The sequence below is a fragment of the Equus asinus genome, chromosome 17 (genome assembly GCF_041296235.1).
Source record: "Equus asinus isolate D_3611 breed Donkey chromosome 17, EquAss-T2T_v2, whole genome shotgun sequence".
NCBI classification, from domain to species: domain Eukaryota; kingdom Metazoa; phylum Chordata; class Mammalia; order Perissodactyla; family Equidae; genus Equus; species Equus asinus.
In genome coordinates, this window is record NC_091806.1 from 41,305,846 (window position 1) to 41,327,383 (window position 21,538).

General features: G+C 37.0%; 1 protein-coding gene across 4 annotated transcripts in view; it reads left to right on the forward strand.

Moving 5' to 3' along the window:
* The first annotated feature begins 1,839 nt into the window (after positions 1 to 1,839).
* The window catches only part of LOC106822077 (organic anion transporter 7-like), a 32,686-nt gene continuing 12,987 nt past the window's right edge, over positions 1,840 to 21,538 (forward strand). For 2 of the 4 annotated variants that reach the window (XR_011495137.1, XM_044750357.2), the window contains exons 1-5: positions 1,990 to 2,536; positions 3,213 to 3,316; positions 12,162 to 12,316; positions 12,419 to 12,587; positions 13,872 to 13,995. Coding sequence is in view for 3 of the 4 variants with exons in the window: in XM_044750357.2 (XP_044606292.1) it covers positions 2,135 to 2,536; positions 3,213 to 3,316; positions 12,162 to 12,316; positions 12,419 to 12,587; positions 13,872 to 13,995 (954 nt within the window). In the remaining variant the exon portion in view is untranslated. Of the gene's footprint in view, positions 2,537 to 3,212; positions 3,317 to 12,161; positions 12,317 to 12,418; positions 12,588 to 13,871; positions 13,996 to 21,538 lie in introns of all 4 variants that reach the window. The other 2 variants (XM_014827094.3, XM_070488047.1) reach the window with 2 other exon arrangements.

A 21,538-nucleotide genomic window follows, 5' to 3' on the forward strand; every position in this document is an offset into this window, starting at 1 on the left:
CCTCACTGCTCTAGAAAGGACCTACCAGGAGGCATTTATAAATTCAAAATTAACTCACTTTCAGATCCCTATTTCCTCAGTTAGGAGTAAACAGTAATGAGGCTATGATCAGAAACCTCTCCTTAGCTCTTAAAAATATTGAGAATCCAATGCTAAAGCAATAGCTGCCCAAGAAAACTCCTTAGACTTTCTGGTTGCTCTTGATAGTAGGATAGCCCTTGATTTTCTTCCAGCTGAGCAAAGAGCTGTCTGTGCGGTGGGCAACACCACCTGTCGTACCTAGACTAACACTCCTAGAGAAGTTGAAACTCAGTTACATTAGATCATTGAGTAAGCAGTCTGGCTTTAAAGGTTTTACTCCTTCAACGAGATCTTTCTTTCATGGGTTTGAGTCTTAGGGACCGTGGCTCTGAAGTGCAGTTCAAACATTGGGAATTATCCTCCGTATTATAATTATAATAATCTTTCTGGCATGTTGTGTTCTTGCAAAAAGTTTAATTGCATATTTTTAGCTCCGAATAGCGAAGTAATCTCCCTGAGACTGGAATGTCGGAAAGGGAACAAAGAATGACCAACTGAAAGAATGTGAACCAGAAGACACGGCCTGTGAGTAAAACAGGGATTGAGCAAAACAATCACGACCTGCAAGTATCACTCAGAAGACCATGAAAAGCCCTAAGAACTATGGAGGACTGACTGAGTGATGCTAATGCAGAAATTTTTTTTAATCACATCTCTCAGCTTGGCTGAGAGTTTTAATCAAATGGAAGGGATTGTTAAAACAAAGAAATAACAATCCCCAAATGGCTCCCATGACAGCAAACCAAGAATTAATTGCAGTTTCAGGCCTCCCAGGATGTGACCTTTAAACAGTCAATCTGAAATTTCCTGAGTTGCACAAGTTAGGTAACCTGCATGATAAAATCCATGCCAATTCCCTTTCCCCCAATAAAGATGTTCTGGCTGAAAATAACCCTATCTTTTCTTTTGCTAGTTACTTCCTGACCTCACCCTCCTTCCTATAAAAACTTTCCATCTTGTATGCCTCCTCATAGTGCCCTTCTATCAGCTGGATGGGACGCTGCTTGATTCATGAATTGCTTAAGAAAGCCAATTACATCCTCATATTTACTCAGTTGAATTTTGCTTTTTAACAGATGGTATGTGAATTATATCTCACTAAAGCCGTAAAAAGAAATTTTTAATAGATGTTTTGTGCAAATTAATAATGCTATGACATTTTATCCCATATTTTCTCTTCATTTCTTCCCTGGCATATTGTGCATGTACCAGAGAGCAATTTTATGAGATCTGAGTGTAATTAGTTACTTATTCCTCCCTTACTCACTGGACTTTAGAGTCATGAAGACCTTGTCTGACATAGTGCTATATTCCTAGAACTAGCGTAGAAAGGGTTCCCACAAATGTTATCTGGATGAATCAATAAACCAATAAATATAAACCTCTATAGGAGCTTACCACCGGTTTACCCTTCTGGCCTCCATCACTTCCCACTCTGCCCCCATTTCAGGTAACTCATTTTCAGTGTGAATTTGTGGTATGAGTTGAACTGAAGCAGAATGTCACTTACCGAAAGGGGATGATTGCGCCATATTTCACTTGCTTTAGTTTAACTCAGGATTGTTTTCATTACTTTTTTAATCAAAATTCAGCACTAACCAAGCAAAATGCTTTCTCTTCTTTTCAAAGGAAAATCAAAAAGCATTTCACTTATGAGCCTCCCCAAGTAGATTTTCTGCAAAGAACTGCAAACAATGTAGCAGGTTTATATTAGATTGTTTACTCAGATTCTGTAGATCAAAGTCCAATGTTGACTTTGATGTGCTGCTGAGGACAAGAATTTTTACAAAGTACACCTTTAACTGGTTTGTCAACTGCTGGAAGTAACTCAGCAAAATATTTCTTTCTGTAACTAAGGAAAACGGCTACCTACTTGACCCTAAAAAATTTGGAGAAACAGCTTCTATGGGCCCTGCTTTGGAGGTGAGACAGGGCTAATTGAGGAGAAATTGTGTTCATCACACACTTAGTGTGGAAGGAAGCATTTTCTCCGCTTGAACTTTTCTATATACAGTCATTTTGCCTTATCTCGGGGATCACCTCTTCAGCCTCCATGGCCTTTAAGGACCTCCTGGATCAAGTTGGAGGCCTGGGGAGATTCCAGATCCTTCAGACAGCTTTCCTTTGTATCTGCACCATGATAGCATACCCTCATGTTCTATTGGAGAACTTCACTGCAGCTGTCCCTGGTCACCGCTGTTGGGTCCAAATCCTTGACAATGACACTGTCTCTTCTAATGGCACTGGTATCCTCAGCCAAGATGCTTTCCTGAGAATCTCTATCCCACTGGATTCAAACCTGAAGCCAGAGAAGTGTCATCGCTACGTCCATCCCCAGTGGCAGCTCCTTCACCTGAATGGCACCTTCCCTAACACGAGTGAACCAGACACAGAACCCTGTGTCGATGGCTGGGTCTATGACCGAATCTCCTACTCCTCCACCATTGTGTCTGAGGTAAGAGGCCCCATTCACCTTTCGTGAGTACATGGTGTGGGTATTAAAGGTAGAAAAATAATGAAGATGCTTCCAGCCTTTAGTCACTACATAGGTAACCACTCTTCATTCTTTCAGTAGATATTAATTGCTTCTCTATTAAATGCTTCACTTTTAAATAAATAATAAGACTAATGAATTCAATAATGGATGTGAACCCTGCTATCACAGTGCTTTTATTCTTGGAAGGACCAGAGTTTAAACAAGTAATTTATGTAATGTGTTAGAAATGTTATTGTAAGTCAGTAATGCTTACCTTTTGGTTGCAAATTATAAATTTTTGGGAGATTGATGAAAACCTCCATGCTCAGACTGTACCCCAGAGAAATACTATAAGAAGGTCTGTGATGAAATTCAGTCATGAAAAAATTTTAAAACTCAAATAATTGAACTCTATGGCCAGTTAGCATGGAGTAAAACAGAGCATTACCAAAACTTACAATTTTAAAGGAGGCTTCCAAAAAAAGTTATGTATAAGCTGAGATCGGAATGAGAAGATCAGCTAATTTAGAAAGGGAAGCTGGAAAGGAAGATAGGAGTCCAATATACTAAAATTTGCAAGTAATGTTAAGCTGTTTCCAATGAGGGGTTATAAACTGCTGTGGAGCTCTCTTTTGCAAGTTTCCTTCTCTTGCAGTGGGACCTGGTATGTGAATTTCAGTCACTGATCTCAGTGTCTAAATTCTTAGTCATAGCTGGAATGCTGGTGGGAAACATCATATATGGCCATTTATCAGACAGGTGAGTGTCTTTGGATCACAGCTCCCTTTACTCCTGGGTATTTTCATGATTTCATGAATCATTCCATCATTAGGAAATAAACATTGCAAATTACAGTCCTCTGGAGCTGCCTTTGTCTCCAGTGTTCTAGAAATACAAATAGAGAATTAATCATTGTGCTGAGTGCTGTTTTTTTCAGCATTGAGCTTTGTGTACAGGACTCAGTAATGGCATTTCCATCTAATCTGGAAGCATATTAGGACAGGATACAGAAAAGAGGTGCTATAACTTGTAGTTTAGAAACATGAGAAAGCGATACCTATGGGAATGGAGAGGAAAATATTTCATGGCATGAGATTTGGCCTGTTTGAAGACTCAGATATAGAAAATTGCTTTGCTGGCCTTGTCCAGGGGTGTCATGTTTCTGGACGTTGTGAGCTGAATTGTGGCTTCCCAGAAAATGATCATCAGGTTCTAGTTGCCCTACTGTGATGGATAGATTTTCTTATAAAACCTGTGTGGTATAGAGCAGTGCATCATTGGTGGTGTGTTAAAAAATTATGCCAGTAACCTTAGTTTTTGGTTTTGCACAAACAGGTTTTTAAAGGTAAGTTTTGCAATCGTTTAAAGTAATTAATCTAAGAATAACTGCTGTCACATTTTTCATGTGAGAAGTTTGGGGAATTCTGTGCCTGACAGTACCTCTTCTCATATAGACTTAACTCTGAAATCTTTGCCAACACTCAACCATGTCTCTCCTGAGGGAGGTGGAGCACATGAGGTGCCCCTTACCATTCACCTGCATAATATTTACTGTTGTCTCAGCTGAGAAATGTGAACGCTAAATATATCACAGTAAATGTAACATAGAAAAGAGTTCAGAGCCAGAGTTTTCATTTTCAACAGTCCAGTAACATGGCCTCCTGTGACAGTGTCATGATAAATTATAGATATATCAATTTTTATGGATTACATGGTAGTAGAGGCAAGGGATGGAAAAGGCTTAGTAGCAGATAACAGTGGAGGACTAGCTGAAATTGAGGTAGTTTGAAAAATCCAAGGATTTTGAACTTCATCAGCAAGCTAAGAGGAAAAACTAAAAGTTTATGTGTAGGAAAGGGGCATGAACAAATTGATACTTTTTAAATAACACTCTCAACTATTCATAATATTGCAATACCGGAAGCAATCTAGAAGTCTATCAATGATAAAATAAGATGCAGGATATTCATATAATAAATTCATCTACAGTAAAGGGAGTGAACAAACTACTCTGTGCAGTAACACAAATGAATATAAGAATCATGCAGTTGTGCAGAACAAGCAAAATACAAATGATTACATATCAGACAATTATACTTTTAGGTAGAGTCAAAAACAGGCAAGCTATACTAAGTTGTTGGAAGTCGGAAAATTGGCTCTCTTTAGAATTTTACTGTGATTGTCTTGAAACTATAGAGCAGTTTGGGTTAGATTGTCATTTTTAACATACTGATTTTTGTGATCTGAGAATATTATGGAGCTATTAATTTAGATATTTTTAAATTTCCTTTTTCAGTGTTCATGGTTTGTGGGAAGAGTCGTGCATTTTTTTCCATAAAATTTACTTCTATTTAACTTGGTTTATGAGGCTATGAAGTTGTTTTTCGTAACTTTAATTTCTAATCATTCATTGCACATACGTAGAAATGCAACTGATTTTTATATATTGATTCTACCAACTGCCATCCTGATAAATTTATTTATTACTACTGGTAGATTTATTGTGAATTCCTTGAAGTTTCCTACTACTCTATCTTTTCATCTGCCAGTAAAGATAGCTTTACTTATTATTTTCATTTCTTTTGCTTTTTACTCTTTTTCTATCAATAGCTAGAACATTCAGTATCATGCTTAATGCAATTGGTGAGAGATGATAATCTTGCCTCATCTGACCTTAGGTAGAATGCACTGACCCTTTCACTCTTGAGTATAATATGGGATAGAGGATAATGGTAGATACTTTTAATGAGTTTTAAGAAGTTTTCTTCTGTTTCTGGTTTCCTGAATATTTTATTTGGAAAGATAGTAAGTGCTATTGAAGACATACTATAGACCATCTAATACTTGAAGGAGAAGCCTAGTTCAGATTTTTTTGGAGATTAAGACATTCAAAAGCAGCCATACATAAGGTGTAATTCAGAAAGCCATGCAAGAGGCCAGGCAACACACATGCTCAGAAAACACATGAGAACATATAAAGTTTTTGCCTCAGGTTGATGCCTACCCTAGCACAAACCTGGCTAAGGCTTTAAGGAGTGCCCTGAAACAGATGCAATCCGCAAACACTGGGAGATCTCCAGACACTCAAGGAAATGTCTGTCAAAACTTAGCTGAACATGAACTAATAGTTTTGCAAAACAGTTTGGAAAAGTCTCAGAAAAATAGACTACTTAACCCTTCAGCTATTAAAAAAAGAACGAGCAACAATGGGGAAGAGGGAAAATCTGACTTCCAGAGTTACAACATATAGTAGTGAAATGCCCAATTTGCAACAACAACAAAAATATCAGAAGGCATGCAAAGAAACAGGGAAACACGACCCTTTAAAAAGAGGAAAAACCCTGGGGCTGGCCCCGTGGCCGAGTGGTTAAGTTCGCGTGCTCCGCTGCAGGCGGCCCAGTGTTTCGTTGGTTCGAATCCTGGGCGTGGACATGGCACTGCTCATCAGACCATGCTGAGGCAGCGTCCCACATGCCACAGCTAGAAAGACCCACAACGAAATATACAACTATGTACCGGGGGGCTTTGGGGAGAAAAAGGAGAAAAATAAAAAATCTTTAAAAAAAAAAAAAAAGAGGAAAAACCCTGATAGAGACTATTCATGAGTAAGCTTGGAAGTCAGACATCCAAAGACTTTAAAACAACTGTCTTAAATATGTTCAAAAAGATGAAATAAAGCATGGAAAAAGAACTAAAATAACTCAGGAAAATACTACGTGAACAAAATGAGAATATCTACAAAGTGATATAAATTATTAAAATGGAACCAAATAGAATTTTCTTTTTTTAGTGAGGAAGATTGGCTCTGAACTGACATCTGTTGCCAATCTTCCTGTTTTTGCTTGAGGAAGATTGTCACTAAGTTAACATCTGTGCCCATCTTCCTCTGTTTTGTATGTGGGATGCCACCACAGCATGGCTTGATGAGTGGTGTGTAGGTCCACGCCTGGGATATTAACCAGTGAACCCAGGGCCACCAAAGTGGAGCATGCGACCTTAACTGCCATGCCACTGGGCCATCACCCAAAAAACATTTTAAATTGTCCTTAATTCACTTTCTATAAGACAGCTGACCTGGACTTTTCAAAAAAGGAATGTCATGCAAAAAATAAGTGGAGTAATCATTCTAGATTCAAAAAAACCCTAACAAAATGTAAGAACAAAATGCAGTCTGTAAACTCCAACTACATTATAGATGGAATAAATAAAAATAACAGCTAGAAAGAGAGTCTGAGGACCTTTGCAACAATTTGAATATAGTCTAATAGCTGATAGGATGGAATTAGTGTTCTTGGGTGTGATAATGGAATTATAATAGATTGGAAACTGTCCTTATTCTTAACTCAAGTATGGTAAAAACTTCAGGAGTGATGTGTCATATGGTTTGTAACTGCCTTTCAAATGATTCAACAAAAAAGTGTGTGTTTGTGTGTGTGTGTGTTCACATACATGCAAAGAAATAAAGCCAATGCAGCAAAATGATATCTCATAGTGAGCCTGATTGAGGTTTATACCAGGATTCGCTACAGTATTCATTTAAACTGTCTTTCATGTTTGAAAACTTTCAAAATAAAGAGTAGTTGGGAATAAATCCACCCAAATGAGAGCCAACATTAACATCATCTTGTTATATTTACATATATCACAAACATATGTTTTAAGTAAAGTTGGGATATATGTGATGTTATGTACAATTGTGTAACCTCTTTTGACATATTTGTTTATAGATATATATCACATTTTCTTTTCAAATAAAATACTTTTTCAAATAAATTTTGTAACAAAGACAAAAAGAAATACACACAAAGATTCTCCACTTATCTTCATTAAACATCGTTGTAATCACAGCATTACTATATTACTCAAGATAACTGGTTGCAGTAAAAAATCCAGAATCCTAGTTGGTTACCTGAATAAAAGAGTGATTCTCATTCATGTCATAGTTTGGTGTGGATTAAGTAGGGATCCAGGCCCCCATCTTCTAGACAATGACTAAGGAAACAATTCCTTCCATCATGTGAATTTTCATCAAGCAGTTTTTGTTTCCAGCCATGTTGTCAGATGGAATAGGTAGAATCAAGATTGATTTCATATGGACAGAGCTGGAAGTGGTCTACGTCATTTCTGTCCACAGCCCATGGTCAACACAAAGGTGAATGGACCATACTTAATTACAAGACTGGGAAGTATAGTCTTCCTCCGTGTCCAGAAAAAAAGAGAAGCAATGGTGAGCATCTAGCCAGTTCACACAATAATTGATAATGAAACAATGTTTATATTTTGCACAACACAGATTTCCCTTTTTTTGGATGTCAAGAAGAGATGGTTGAATTATCATACTCCTCATTACATAAGACAGTGTTCTCATTAATTTGGTCTTGAAATCCCCTCATATGCATATGTATATATCTGTTTCACTTTTTCTCCATGCTCTACTCCCATTTCTCTCCTCCAAATGTAGGGATTATTATAGTGTGTGGATTACACCATTTTAAAATTATGTGTGTTTTCACAAAACAAGTGACATTGTTTCATTTACATATATGGTAATTTACATATTATGTAAATATATTTTCTCATTATTTTTTGTTTGTACAATCACCACTATGTTTTTTAGATACATACACATTCTTATGTATACTTCTAGTTTATTTTCCTAGTTGCTAAATATTGCTGCACATTGTGGTTCCATCACACTGTTCTTAACCCCTCTTTTGGGAAAGGATAGCCAGATTGCCTCCAAAGACCTGATACCACAAATTTCCCTACATTTAAAAAACTTACCTGTGACCATTTCCTTTGAGTACATTATATATCATTATATATAACTACTTTTTGTTTTGACTGACCAGGCTTTCCAATAATCACCACTACATAATTTCCTTAATCATAGCACTTCTTTATATAGATTCCATACCATTCTGAATTGAAACACAAATATAAGAATAAAGTATATATTGTATAATAACTCAGACTATAAAATATTTGACAGTTGTATTATAAGTATAGTGTGAGTGAAGTAAAGATTATAGAACAGTTGCCCAGTCCAATTTTTGTCCATTTGTTAATATTAATGGTCATATAGAATCAGCACAGGGGCCTTATTCCACAGAAAGACACCTTTTTCCAGAAATCTGTGAAACATAGAATTCTCTTTCCCTTTTATTTTTTTAACCTTACTGTATTCTAGTTATTCATTCTCCATCTTACATAATTTCTTTCCTCTGAGAACTTTCTATGAGTTTCTCTGTCTGTATTGTGGCTCTCTTCTACCATGCTTAAGAGGAAGCATGTTGTCCAATATCTGCAAACCCACACTCAGCAGAGAATAGTTCTTATGCAAACTTTCATTAACTTTGGTATATTTTTTCACAGATGTTGCTTTTACATCAGGTTTGTTTTGCTATTAGAATGCTTCATATTCCTTTTTCCAGGTTAATTGAGACATAATTAACATATACCATTATGTAAGTTTAAGGTGTACAATACGATGATTTATACAGATATATATTGTGAAATGATTACCAATATAGGGTTAGTTAACATCTCCATCACCTCACATAATTACCATTTGTGTGTGTGGTGAGAACATTTAGATCTACTTCCTTAATGACTTTCAAGAATATTGTTAACTATAGTCTCCAAGACATATTAGATCCCTAGAACTTATTCATCTTATAACTGAAAGATTGTACCCTTTGTCCCACATCTCCTCATTTCCACAAATCCTCCAGCCCTGGAAACCACCATTCTACTCTCTGTTTCTATGAGTTCAGCTTTTTCCCTGGTAACCAGAGAATAACCTATAGTGATTACACAAATGAACATGATGAAGATGTTAAAGCATATTGATACCAAAACATCAAAACACAAAAAGAGAACATGATAAGAAGAACATGATAACAAGGAAGAAAAGGTCTACAAAAAAGTCAGAAAACAATTAACAAAATGGCAATAGTAAGTCCTTACCTATCAATTATTACTTTAAATGTAAATTGATTAAATTCTCTAATCAAAAGACAGAATGGTTGAATTGATAAAAAAAATCCAACAATAAAACAAGATGAACAATCCATTGATATGCTGCCTACTAGAGACTCACTTTAGCCTTAAAGACACAACTGACTGGGATGATGGCCTGGAAAAAGATATTTCAAGCAAATGATAAACAACAAAAAAAGCAGGGGTAGAAATACTTGTATCAGACAAAATAGACTTTAAACTAAAGAGGGTAAAAAGAGACAAAGAAAGTCATGACAGCATGACAGAGTGGTTAATACATCAAGAAGATACAACAATTGTAAATATTTATGCACCCAACATCAGAGAACCTAAATATATAAAGCAAAAACTAACAGAGCTAAAAGGAGAAACAAACATCAATATGATAATAGTTGGGGAATTTAATACCCTACCCTCAACAGTGGATAGATCATCCAGAAAAACAATCAATAAGAAAACAGAGCATTTGAACAACACTGAGGACAAACAGACCTAAGAGATATATTCAGAACATTCTATCCAACAACAGCAGAATATACATTATTCTCAAGTACACATGGAACATTTTCTAGGATAGATCATATGTTAGGCCAGAAAGCAAATCTCAGCAGATTAAAGAAGATTGAAAGGATACCAAATATCTTCTCTGACCACAGTGGTATGAAACAAGAAAACAACAACAGGAGAAAAACTGGAGAACTCACAAAAAAATGCAAATTAAACAACACTCTCCAGAACAACAAATGGATCCAGCAAAAAATTAAAGGTGAAATTAAAAAGTATCTTGAGAAAATGAAAACGGGAACACAACATACCCAAATTTATGGGATGCAACAAAAGCATTTCTGAGAAAAGTTCATAGTAGTAAATGCCTACATTAAGAGACAAAAAAGACCTCAAATAAAAAACTTAACTCAATGCCTCAAGGAACTAGAAACCAAAAAACAAATTTAGCCCAAACTTAGCAGAAGAAAGGAAATAATAAATGAAATAGAGAACAGGAAAACAACAAAAAAGATTAAAAAAACTAAGTATTGGCTCTTTGAAAAGATAAACAAAATTGGCAAATCTTTAGCTAGAGTAACAGGTAAAAAAAGAGAGGACCCAAATCAACAAAATTATAAATGAAAGAGGAGTCATTACAACTGATACCACAGAAAGACAAGAGGCCACTATAAACAACTGTATTGCAACAAACCGGGCAATCAAGATAAAATGAAAACAATTCTAGAAACAACCTACCCAGACTGAATCAGGAAGAAACAGAAAATCTGAACAGACCAATTACTAGCAAGGAGATTGAATCAGTAATCAATAATCTCTGAACAAAGAAAAGCCCAGAACCAGATGGCTCCTCTGCTGAATTTTATCAAACATTTAAAGAATAATTAACACTAATCCTTCTCAAACTCTTCCGAAAAAATCAGAGGGAGAAGTTCCAAAGTCATTTTATGAGACCAGCATTACCCTGATACCAAAGCCAGAAAAAGACACTGCAAGAGAAGAAAACTAGAGGAGTGACATCAGCATCGTGGCAGGGTCAGTTGTCTCCTTTGTCTCTCCCCTCTAAGTTGCAAGATGTACGGCATCCATTGGCCGTCAAAGGACTCCCTGCACAGCACATCAGAATGTCTGAGAGATCCATGCATCTGTACATCTGAAGGTGGGTGGACTGGACTTCTAGGAGGTGGTGGAACTAGGTGAGCAGCCCCCTACCCCTCCAGTGACGGCAGTGATCCAAAAGGCAGATACCCCCAGCATTTGGTGGTGGTGCCCTGATCTGAGATTTCAAAAAAGACAATGGCACCAGAGACCAAGGCTGCAAAAGCAGCAAAAACACTCTAGGTTTACCCCTTTCCCTCTTTCAGTGGTGGCAGAGGGCACCCATGATCTGATGATTCCAGAAACACACTGGTGCTTGTGGCCCAGCTCCGCCCCCTCCCTCAGTGGTGGCAATCCAAAATGTGAATACCTCTAGCAGAGGCAATGGTGCCCTGACCTGAGGTTTCAAAAAGTGCACCAGTGCTGGAGACAGAGTCTGCAGGAGAAGCAGCAGTGCTGTGGCTGAGCCCTACCCCTCCCCAGCAGTGGCAGGTAGCACTTGTGACCTGAGGCTTCACAAATCACAATACAACCTTTGACCCAACCCCCAGTGGCAATACCTCTGACACCGGCCTTATCAGTAACAGGTGACATATACAAGACTCCCTGGCAGTGGCAGCAACACCCATGACTCAGCCCCCAGCAGTGGTGCTGCCTACAGCCCCAGATGACCTAGGAGAAAGCAACACCGGTCTTGCAGGGGGCATCAGCACCTGAGGCTGTGGAAAACCCACAGAAAGTCAGTGAGGGAGCAGGAGACCCAGGTGACCCCAGAATCAGCAATGATGCTTACAGCCTGGTGACCCAGGAGGCAACACCCAAAACTGAAGCAACATTTTAAACAGCAAGGCACCAGCATCCTCGGAGGCACAAGCAGCACAAAGAGGGCACTGACACTTGCAAAAACATTCCCTAAATTTCAAAACGTGGCTACATTCTCATAGTTATTTTTACACTGGGTAGTTCTTGTTCCTTGATCTAACCTGTACCTCTTTCTCAGGTTTGGGAGGAGGTTGATACTCAGATGGTGTTTGCTCCAGTTCGCCATTGCTGACACCTGTGCAGCCTTTGCTCCCACCTTCCTCATTTACTGCTCACTACGCTTCTTGGCTGGCTTTTCTGTCATGACCATCATGTTAAATAGCACCATGCTCAGTAAGTCAACACTTTTGATCTTGTACATTTTCTAAGCCTTGACTTTGATGTAGACATTCCACCGTTGTTTAAAATCAAAATCCTGTTTGTGTTTTCTTTCAGTTGTAGAATGGACAGTGCCCCGATTCCAAGCCATGGGAACAACACTTGCATTCTGTTCTCATAGTATTGGACAGATAATATCAGGAGGACTGGCTTATGCCATTCGAGACTGGCGCACCCTCCAGCTGGTGGTTTCTGTGCCGGTATTTGTCATCTTTCTGTCTTCAAGGTACAAGCTCTCTCTAGTCTTAGAGGATCCTGGAATGAGAGATGCATGGAATCAAGAGACGTGAATTCTCTGTGATCCTTGGTCAACACTTGAGCATGTACTCTACTAATCTGTGTAATTCCAGAAGCTCAACAGACACCATTGCCAGATTATATCATGGAAATGAAATTATGTTTAATTTCAGATAAACAACAAATATTTTTGTATAATAATATCCCAAAGGTTAAATGGCACACAATTACACTGAAAATTCTTCATTTTTGTGAAATTTCTATTTATCTGAGTGGTCTGTATTTTCATGTGCTAAGTAGAAAAATACAGAATGTTCCATTAAATTCAAATTTTGGGTAAATAGAAAACAATATTTTAGTACAAGTGTGCCCCAAATATTGCATGGAACATAGTTATACTGAAGAGTTATTCACTGTTTATTTGAATACAAATTTAATTAGGCACACTTTATTTATAGTTACTAATATTGGCATTTCCCCTGAATAAGAGTGAAGCCAATATGATTCCAAGTCTGTGTTCCAAGTAGTGAAAGTGTACTGCATTAAGGTGTCATCCTCATATTTTCCTAGTTATAATATAAGAGAAAGTAAGTTTATATTTTCTGGTATAACCAAACAGTGGTGGATATTACATTAGAGTTGAAAGGCATAAGCAGGGGAGGAAAATTTCCTTCTACCCTCGTAGGTCCTGTGGATGGCCTAAGAATTAAACTGACACAAGACAATTAACAGGAGAAATGCACAGAAATTTATTTAATATTTTATATGTATACGTCTTCAGAAGAAAAATTAAGACCCAAAGAAGCCATTAGGCCCAAAAGCTTATTTACATTTTTATACACAATGAAAACTATAAATTGTGTAGATGCGATAAGACACATTGGCCTGGACTAGGGGTGGGAATTTGTGGGACCAAGACTAAGAAATATATGGGGAAACTAAGGGAAAGTAACAGTTATTTTGGTAAGTTTGTTTGTATAGGTTCTTTTTGATGTCAACTCCCAGTCTCTGATGATTAGAATGTTCTTTTCTTCCTGGCACAAGAAGGGCATCTTTTCATGGTAAATTTTACAACTCTCTTAGGTAGAAAGGGAAGACAGAGAGATCTTCCTGCATCTGCTGTTTCCCAAGTTCCTTCAGCTCAAATAATCAATGTGTTAAAGCAGCGTATTTTGGGTGGCATGTTCAGAGCTGCTTCCCATTTCTGGACAAAGATAACATGAAAAATGGGAAAATGAGAGTTAACGGCACCTCTGTTCTGTCCTTTGATCAGTTGGCTGATGGAGTCTGCTCGGTGGCTGATTATCACCAACAAGCCTCAGGAGGGCTTAAGGGAACTCAGAAAAGCTGCACACAGAAATGGAAAGAAGAATATCAAAGACACCCTAACCCTGGAGGTGAGAAGGATGGGAGCTGGTTATGGGTTGTAGAGAACACATGACTTGACATCTACATTAGTCAGTATCCAAGCAAGGTAAGGTCTTAGGAGTGGTTATGGGTCTTCTGACCTCACTGTTCTTGTTATTAGTTGAGTGTCAACATCATTTGGGTTAACATTAGAAAAGGGCATATTGTTACTGAAAGTATTTGACACGAATTTTACTCAATGGAGGCAGGAAGGACTGAGTACTAACAATTATAAAAACTGCAGACTCACAAAGAAAAAGAGAAATCTCAAGTAAGTAAAGTTAGAAAAAATGAGAAATTGCAATACATAGAATACAAAGGATTATAGAAGAAGCTATGAAAACCTATATGCCAACAAATTAGATAGTCTAGAAGAAAAGGATAAATTCTTAGAATTATGCAATCTTCCAAAACTGAATGAAGAAGAATAGAGAATCTGAATAGACAGATAACTAGTAAGGAGATCCAAACAGTTATCATAAACCTTCTAAAAAACAAAAGTCATAGCTTCTCTGGTAAATTACATTATTCAAAGAAGTTATATTCAAAGAAGATTTAATACCTATCTCACTCAATCTTCCAAAAATTTGAAGAGGAAGAGATGCTTCCTAACTCCATCTAGGCCAACATTAGGCAAACATTACCCAGATACCAAAACAAGAGAAGGAGAGCACAAAAAAGAAAATTACAGGGGCTGGCTCCCTGGCCCAGTGGTTAACTTCATGTGCTCCGCTTCAGTGGCCCAGGGTTTCACCAGTTCAGATCCTGGGCACAGACATGGCACCACTCATCAGGCCATGTTGAGGCAGCGTCCCACATGCCACAACTAGAAGGACCCACAACTAGGATGTACAACTGTGTATTGGGGGGATTTGGGGAGAAAAAGCAAAAAGAAAAAAAAAAGGTTGGCAACAGTTGTTAGCTCAGGTGCCAATCTTTAAAAAAAAACAAAAAAGAAAATTACAGGCCAATGTTACTGGTGAACAAAGATGCAAAAATCGTCAACAAAATATTAGCAAATTGAATATAACAACACATTAAAACGATCATAGACCATGATCAAGCCAGATTTATTCCAGGGGTGCAAGGATGCTTCAACATCTAAAAATTGATCAATGTGATACACCACATTAACAAAATGAAGAACAAAAATCACATGGTCATCTGAATAGATGCCAACAAAGCATTTAACAAGATACAGCATCTATTTATGATAAAACCTTAAATAAAAGGGTTTAAAAGGAAAGTATCTCAACAGATAACTTTTTAAATATTGTATAAAACCCTAAAGAATGCACCAACAAACTATAAGAAATGATAAAATAATAGAGTAAAGTTGCAGAGTACAAAATCCACATACAAAAATCAGTTGTGTTTCTGTACACTAAGAATGAAGTTCCAGAAAGAGAAATCAAGAATACAGTTTCATTTATAATCACAACAAAAAGAATAAAATACCTAGGAATAAATTTAACCAGGGATGTGAAAGACCTATAACCTGAAACCTATAAAACGTTGAAAGAATTCGAAGACAAGAAATGAAAAGATATTCCGTGCTCATAAATTGGAAGAATTAGACTTAAAATATTCGTTCTTCCTAGGGAAATCAACAGATTCAATGCAATGCCTGCCAAAGTCCCAATGACATCTTTCATAGAAATAGAACAAAGAATCCTAAAATTTACATGAAACACCAAAAGACTCCCAATAGCCAAAGCAATCTTGAGATAAAACAAAGCTGGAGGTATCAAACTCCCTGATTTCAAAAATATACTACAAAGCTATAGTAATTGAAACAGCGTGATAGTGGCAGAAAAACACACACACACAGATCAATGGAACAGAATCAAGATCCCAGAAATAAACCCACACATCTATGAACACCTAATTTTTGACAAAGGTGCCAAGACCATACCATAGAGAAAGGAAAAATCTCCTTAATAAATGGTCAGCCACGTGAAAAGAATGAATGTAGACCACTATCTTACACCATACACAAAAATTAACTCAAAATGGATTAAAAACTTAATGTTTAAGACCTGAAACCTTAAAACACCTACAAGAAAACATAGGCAGTACACTCTTTGACATCAGTCTTAGCAATATCTTTTTGAATATCAAGTCTCCTCAGGCAGGGAAACAAAAAGAAAAAGTAAACAAATGGGACTACATCAAACTAAAAGTCTTCTGCACAGTAAAGTGAATCATAACCAAAATGTAAGGACAGACTAACAACTTGGAGAAGATATTTGCAAATCCTATATCTGATAAGGAGTTAATATCCAAAATATACAAAAATCTCATACAACTCAGCAACAAAAAAACCAACAACCCAATTAAAAAAGGAGCAGAGGACATAAACAGATAATTTTCCTAATAAGATATACAGATGGCCATGAGGCACATGAAAAGATGTTCAATATCACTAATTATTAGGGAAATGCAAATTAAAATACAATGAGAAATTACTTCACACCCATCAGAATGGCTGTTACTAAAAAGATGAGAAATAACAAGTGTTGCAGGGGATGTGAGGAAAAAGGAACTCTCACACATTGCTGGTGGGTATGTAAACTGGTACAGTCACTATTGAAAACAGTATGGAGATTTCTCAAAAATTAAGAATAGAACTACTATATGAACCAGTTATTCCAATTCTGAATATTTATCCAAAGAACACGAAAAAAAGATATATGCACCCTGATGTTCATTGCAGCACAGTATTCACAGTAACCAAGACTTGGAGGCAAACTAAATGCCCATAAAGGGATGAATGGATGAAGAAGATGTGGTATAAATATAAATATATATATACACTATACACTAAAGTATACTACTAATGCTACTCTACATATATATTTATGGAATATTAATGTACAATGGAATACCACTCAGTCACAAAAAAATATGAAATCTGGCCATTTGGGACAACATGGATGGACTTTGAGGGCATTAAGTGAAATAACTCAGATGAAGAAAGCCAAATGCTATATGTTTTCACTCATACGTAGAAGATACAAAAACAAGAACCACAAACAAACACATAGACACAGAGAATAGTTTGGTAGTTACCAGCAGGGAAGGCGGGCAGGGGGAAGGCAAAATGAGTAAAAGGGCCCATGGGTATGGTGATGGATGACAGACTTTGGGTAGTGAACACAATGTGGTCTACACAGAAGTCAAAATATAGTGATGTTCACCCCAAATTCATATAATATTATAAACCAATGTTACCTCAAAAATTAATTAAATAAAAAGTATTCTTTTAAAAACATTGTATACTGGTCTCACTCTGTATAAGAGAAAGTAGCAAAAAGTAATCCATTCCCTTCCAATTCTGACCATTTTTCAGAACAGTAAGGCCAGTAGAAGGATTAGTGACCATGCAGAACGGAGCATAAAGAGGTTCTCCCATTTGTTCATTCACCCACGCACTTTCGTTCGTGGTATATTTAGTGAGTGCTGACCTGTGGCAGGTTTTGTTCTAAACCTGGAAACACGGCAGTGACCACAACAGTCCAAACTCATGTGGAGTTTACATTCTCATTATTACAACTTCCAAGAGCATGACTGAGTGGAAATACCTCAGAGAATACTTTTTACCTCTTATTTTTCATCCCAGATATCAAAGGCAAATATTGCTGTGCATAACCAGTTAAATCATTCTTCATGTCATGCACATATATGAAGTACTTACTGGAAAATTATATTGTACCATGTGTTGTGCTAGATTGTGAATGACAGAATAAGTTAGACTCCCAGCATTCAAAGAGCTTCCACATTCATATGAGAGATAAATTCATAGACATTTTTAAATCCAAATATTTAAAATGATAAGAGAATGTAAAGAATGCTAATGGATATAAGGGAAAAAAACTACTCTCTTTTAATTGATAAAGGAGAAGATTAGAAGGTAGCCATTCAAAAAGGAGGAATAGAAGATTTCTGGAAACATATACAATGGCACATCTGATGGAAGTTCTTATAGTTCCAGAAAAGAGCAGAAGTCCTTTAGAAGATTTCGAATAATGCTCTTGAGAATTTAGATCCCAGTGAAGATGGTGGAGAGAAATGAAGTCTTCCCCAGAGATGAAGCAATTACACAATGGCATGAGTGTCCCTGATATGATGGGGAAAACATTTGATTATGTTAAAAAAAAAGGATGGGGGTGAACCTTGAAATTTAGGTGGAACTTGATGGCACTTCTACTGTGTCAATATGTACCTAAATTATATAAAATTCTTTTGGACCAACTAACTTCTCAGGAGTTATCTGATTCCAAGCACATACCTAGTATTTTGCCTACCAGATTGCCCCAATCCACGAAGGAGAGCGTAAATACTTACAGGGGCCAGGCAGATACAAAAGTAATGATACCAGCTGAAATTAAAAAAAAAAAAGCATAATCAAGGTGAATGGCAGCTGACAATCACCTCAGTGCCAGGGAGAAGAAAGAAAGCATGACACACGAGTAGCAGTTAAAATGTGGTTTAACTTGAAATTCATGAATCAGTAGCTAAGAAGCCATCATTTGATTTTCTTTTATTTTGTAAGATAATTCGGAAACTTGTTGTCTTAGTCCTGTTTAAATCTCCATCTGATGGATTGCCAAACACATCTGCTCCAGACGGTTCTAACTTAAAGCTGCCCCACGTTATGTCAATATCAATCTGTTGATTCCCCCAGATGTCCAGGAAGGGTGGCCTTTCATTTCTCTGAATTCTCTTCATCTTTGAATTTTCTCTAATGAGCTTCATGGTATTGTTTCATTCGTAGAGATGAGAAGAGATTGGAGCTAATATTACTTGAATAATTAATAAATCAATAATTGCCTGATCTGTGCTAGACATAATTCCATATGTACATTTGTGACCTCATGCATGCCTTGGAAATCCTTGTGAGAGAGGCATTATTTTTTTCTCCTCCTACTTCTTCTTCTCTTGATCCTAATTCTGTTACATTTTCTTCTATTTTTTTGAGGTATAATTGACATATAACATTATATTAGTTTCAGTGTACAATATAACAATTCAATATTTGTCAATATTGTAAAATGATCACCACAATAATTCTAGTTATCTGTCAGCATACCTAGCTACAAAATTAATTTTTCTTGTGATGAGAACTTTTAAGATCTCTTAGCAACTTTCAAATATAAAGTACAGTATTATTAACTATAGTCACCATGTTGTAGACTATGTCCCCATGTCTTATATATTTTATAACTGGAAGTTTGTACCTTTTAACTCCATTCATCCATTTTTCCCACTCCCCCAACACCCACCTCTGGCAACCACTAATCTGTTCCTCGTATCTATGAGCTTGGTGTTGTAGTATTTTTTTTTTTTTAGATTACATATAAATGAGATCACATGGTATTTGCCTTTCTCTTTCTGACTTGTGTTTCATTCAATATAATGTCCTCAAAGTCCATCCATGTTATCTCAAATGGAAAGATATTTTTTTATCACTAAATAATATTCCATTGTATCTATATATGCATACATACCATATTTTCTTTATCCATCCATTGATGGACACTTAGGTTGTTCCCATGTCTTGGCTGTTGTAAATACTAATGCAATGCTCATAGGGGAGTATGTATCTTTTGAAGTTAGTGTTTTCATTTTCTTCAGATAAATACCCAGAAGTGGAATTGCTGGATCATATGGAAGTTCTATTTTTAATTTTTTGAGGAACTTCCATACTGTTTCCCATAGTGGCTGCACTAATTTACATTCCCACCCCTAATGCACAACGGTTCCTTTTTCTCCACATACTCACCAACACTTGTTATTTCTTGTCTTTTTGAGGACAGCCATGCTAACAGGTGTGAGGCGATATCTCATCGTAGTTCTGATTTGCATTTCCTTGATGATTAGTGATGTTGAGCGCCTTTTCATGTACCTGTTGGCCTTCTGTATGTCTTCTGGAAAAATGTCTGTTTGTATCCTCTTCCCATTTTAATCATATAGTTTGGTTTTTGCTATTGAGGTGTATGAGTTCTGTATATATTTTAGATATTAACTCCTTATCAGACATATGATTTGCAAATATCTTCTCCGTTTGCTAGGTTGCCACATCTTCTTATCCTTATTCAACTTTTTAATAACAAGGAGATTGAGATTTAGATATGTCCTGTTTCCTTCCACAAGGCATATGACTAGCATGTGGCAGAGCCATTGTATAATGCCGGGTTGTAGAGTCTGGGTATAAATCATACAACATCAAGATCTCCCCTAAATTTGTCCTCAGATTTAATTTTAGGCATCTCATTCATGGAAGCACAACATATTCCAAGATTTCTCTGAAAGAGGCTGGCCGAAGAACCAGAATAAAGGCTCTCAGAAAATTACTCTCCTTCCTGAAAAAAAAAACCCTATTTTTCTATTAAGAGAAGCCAGCTGAGAACCAAGCTCAGTTGCCAGACCTTTCATGCCCCTCTGGTATAAATGAAGCTTTGAACTATAATCCAAGCAATTCTTCATTTAGTCCCCTTCCTGATCTAAATCTCTAACCTACACACCCATTTTGATGTCCTGCAGCCAAATTGAGTCTCATGTTAAAACGTCCTTGTCATTGTAAAATTTGCCACAGGCCCTCTTAACTCCCTAATTTACCTTTCACACCACTTTTATACCTGTCATTGCATCTTCCATGGCTATATTTTCCAGTGGACAGAAAGGTAAGTTATCTATCTTGCCCTCTATTGGGGGCTTCACAATGTCGACCGTTTTGTGACAACTAAACAGTTTGCTGTTGTTGTTGAAGGTTTTGAGGTCCACCATGCAGGAGGAGCTGGAGACAGCACCAAATAAATGCAGTTTTTTTGTGTTTTTTATTTTTGAGGAAGATTAGCCCTGAGCTAACATCTGCTGCTAATCCTTCTCTTTTTTGCTAAGGAAGACTGGCCCTGAGCTAACATCTGGGCCCATCTGCCTCTACTGTATATGTGGGACGCCTGCCACAATGTGGCTTGTTAAGTGGTGCGTAGGTCCGCACCTGGGGTCTGACCCGGCGATCCCTGGGCTGCCAAAGTGGAGTGTGCAAACTTAAGTGCTACACCACTAGGCTAGCCCCTAAACCCAGTTTTTGATTTGGTTGTTCATTTTTTGGTTGGGCTGTATGAGTTTTTTATATATTTTGGAAAGTAACCCCTTGTATGCTATACGATTGGCAAATATTTTCTTTCAGATGTTGGATTGTCTTCTTGTTTTGTTGATGGTTTCCTTTGCCATGCAGAAGCTTTTTAATCTGATGTAGTCTCATTTATTTATTTTTTCTTTTCTTTCCCCTGCCTGAGTAGATATGATATTCCAAAAGCTACTGCTAAAACTGATGTCGAAGAGTGAACTGCCTATGTTTTATTCAAGAAGTTTTATGACTTCAGGTCTTACATTCAAATATTTAATCCATTTTGAGTTAAGTTTTGTGTGTGGTGTAAGATAATGGTCTACTTTCATTCTTTTTCATGTGGCTGCCCAGTTTTCCAAACACAATTTATCGAGGAGACTTTCCTTTCTCCACCATAT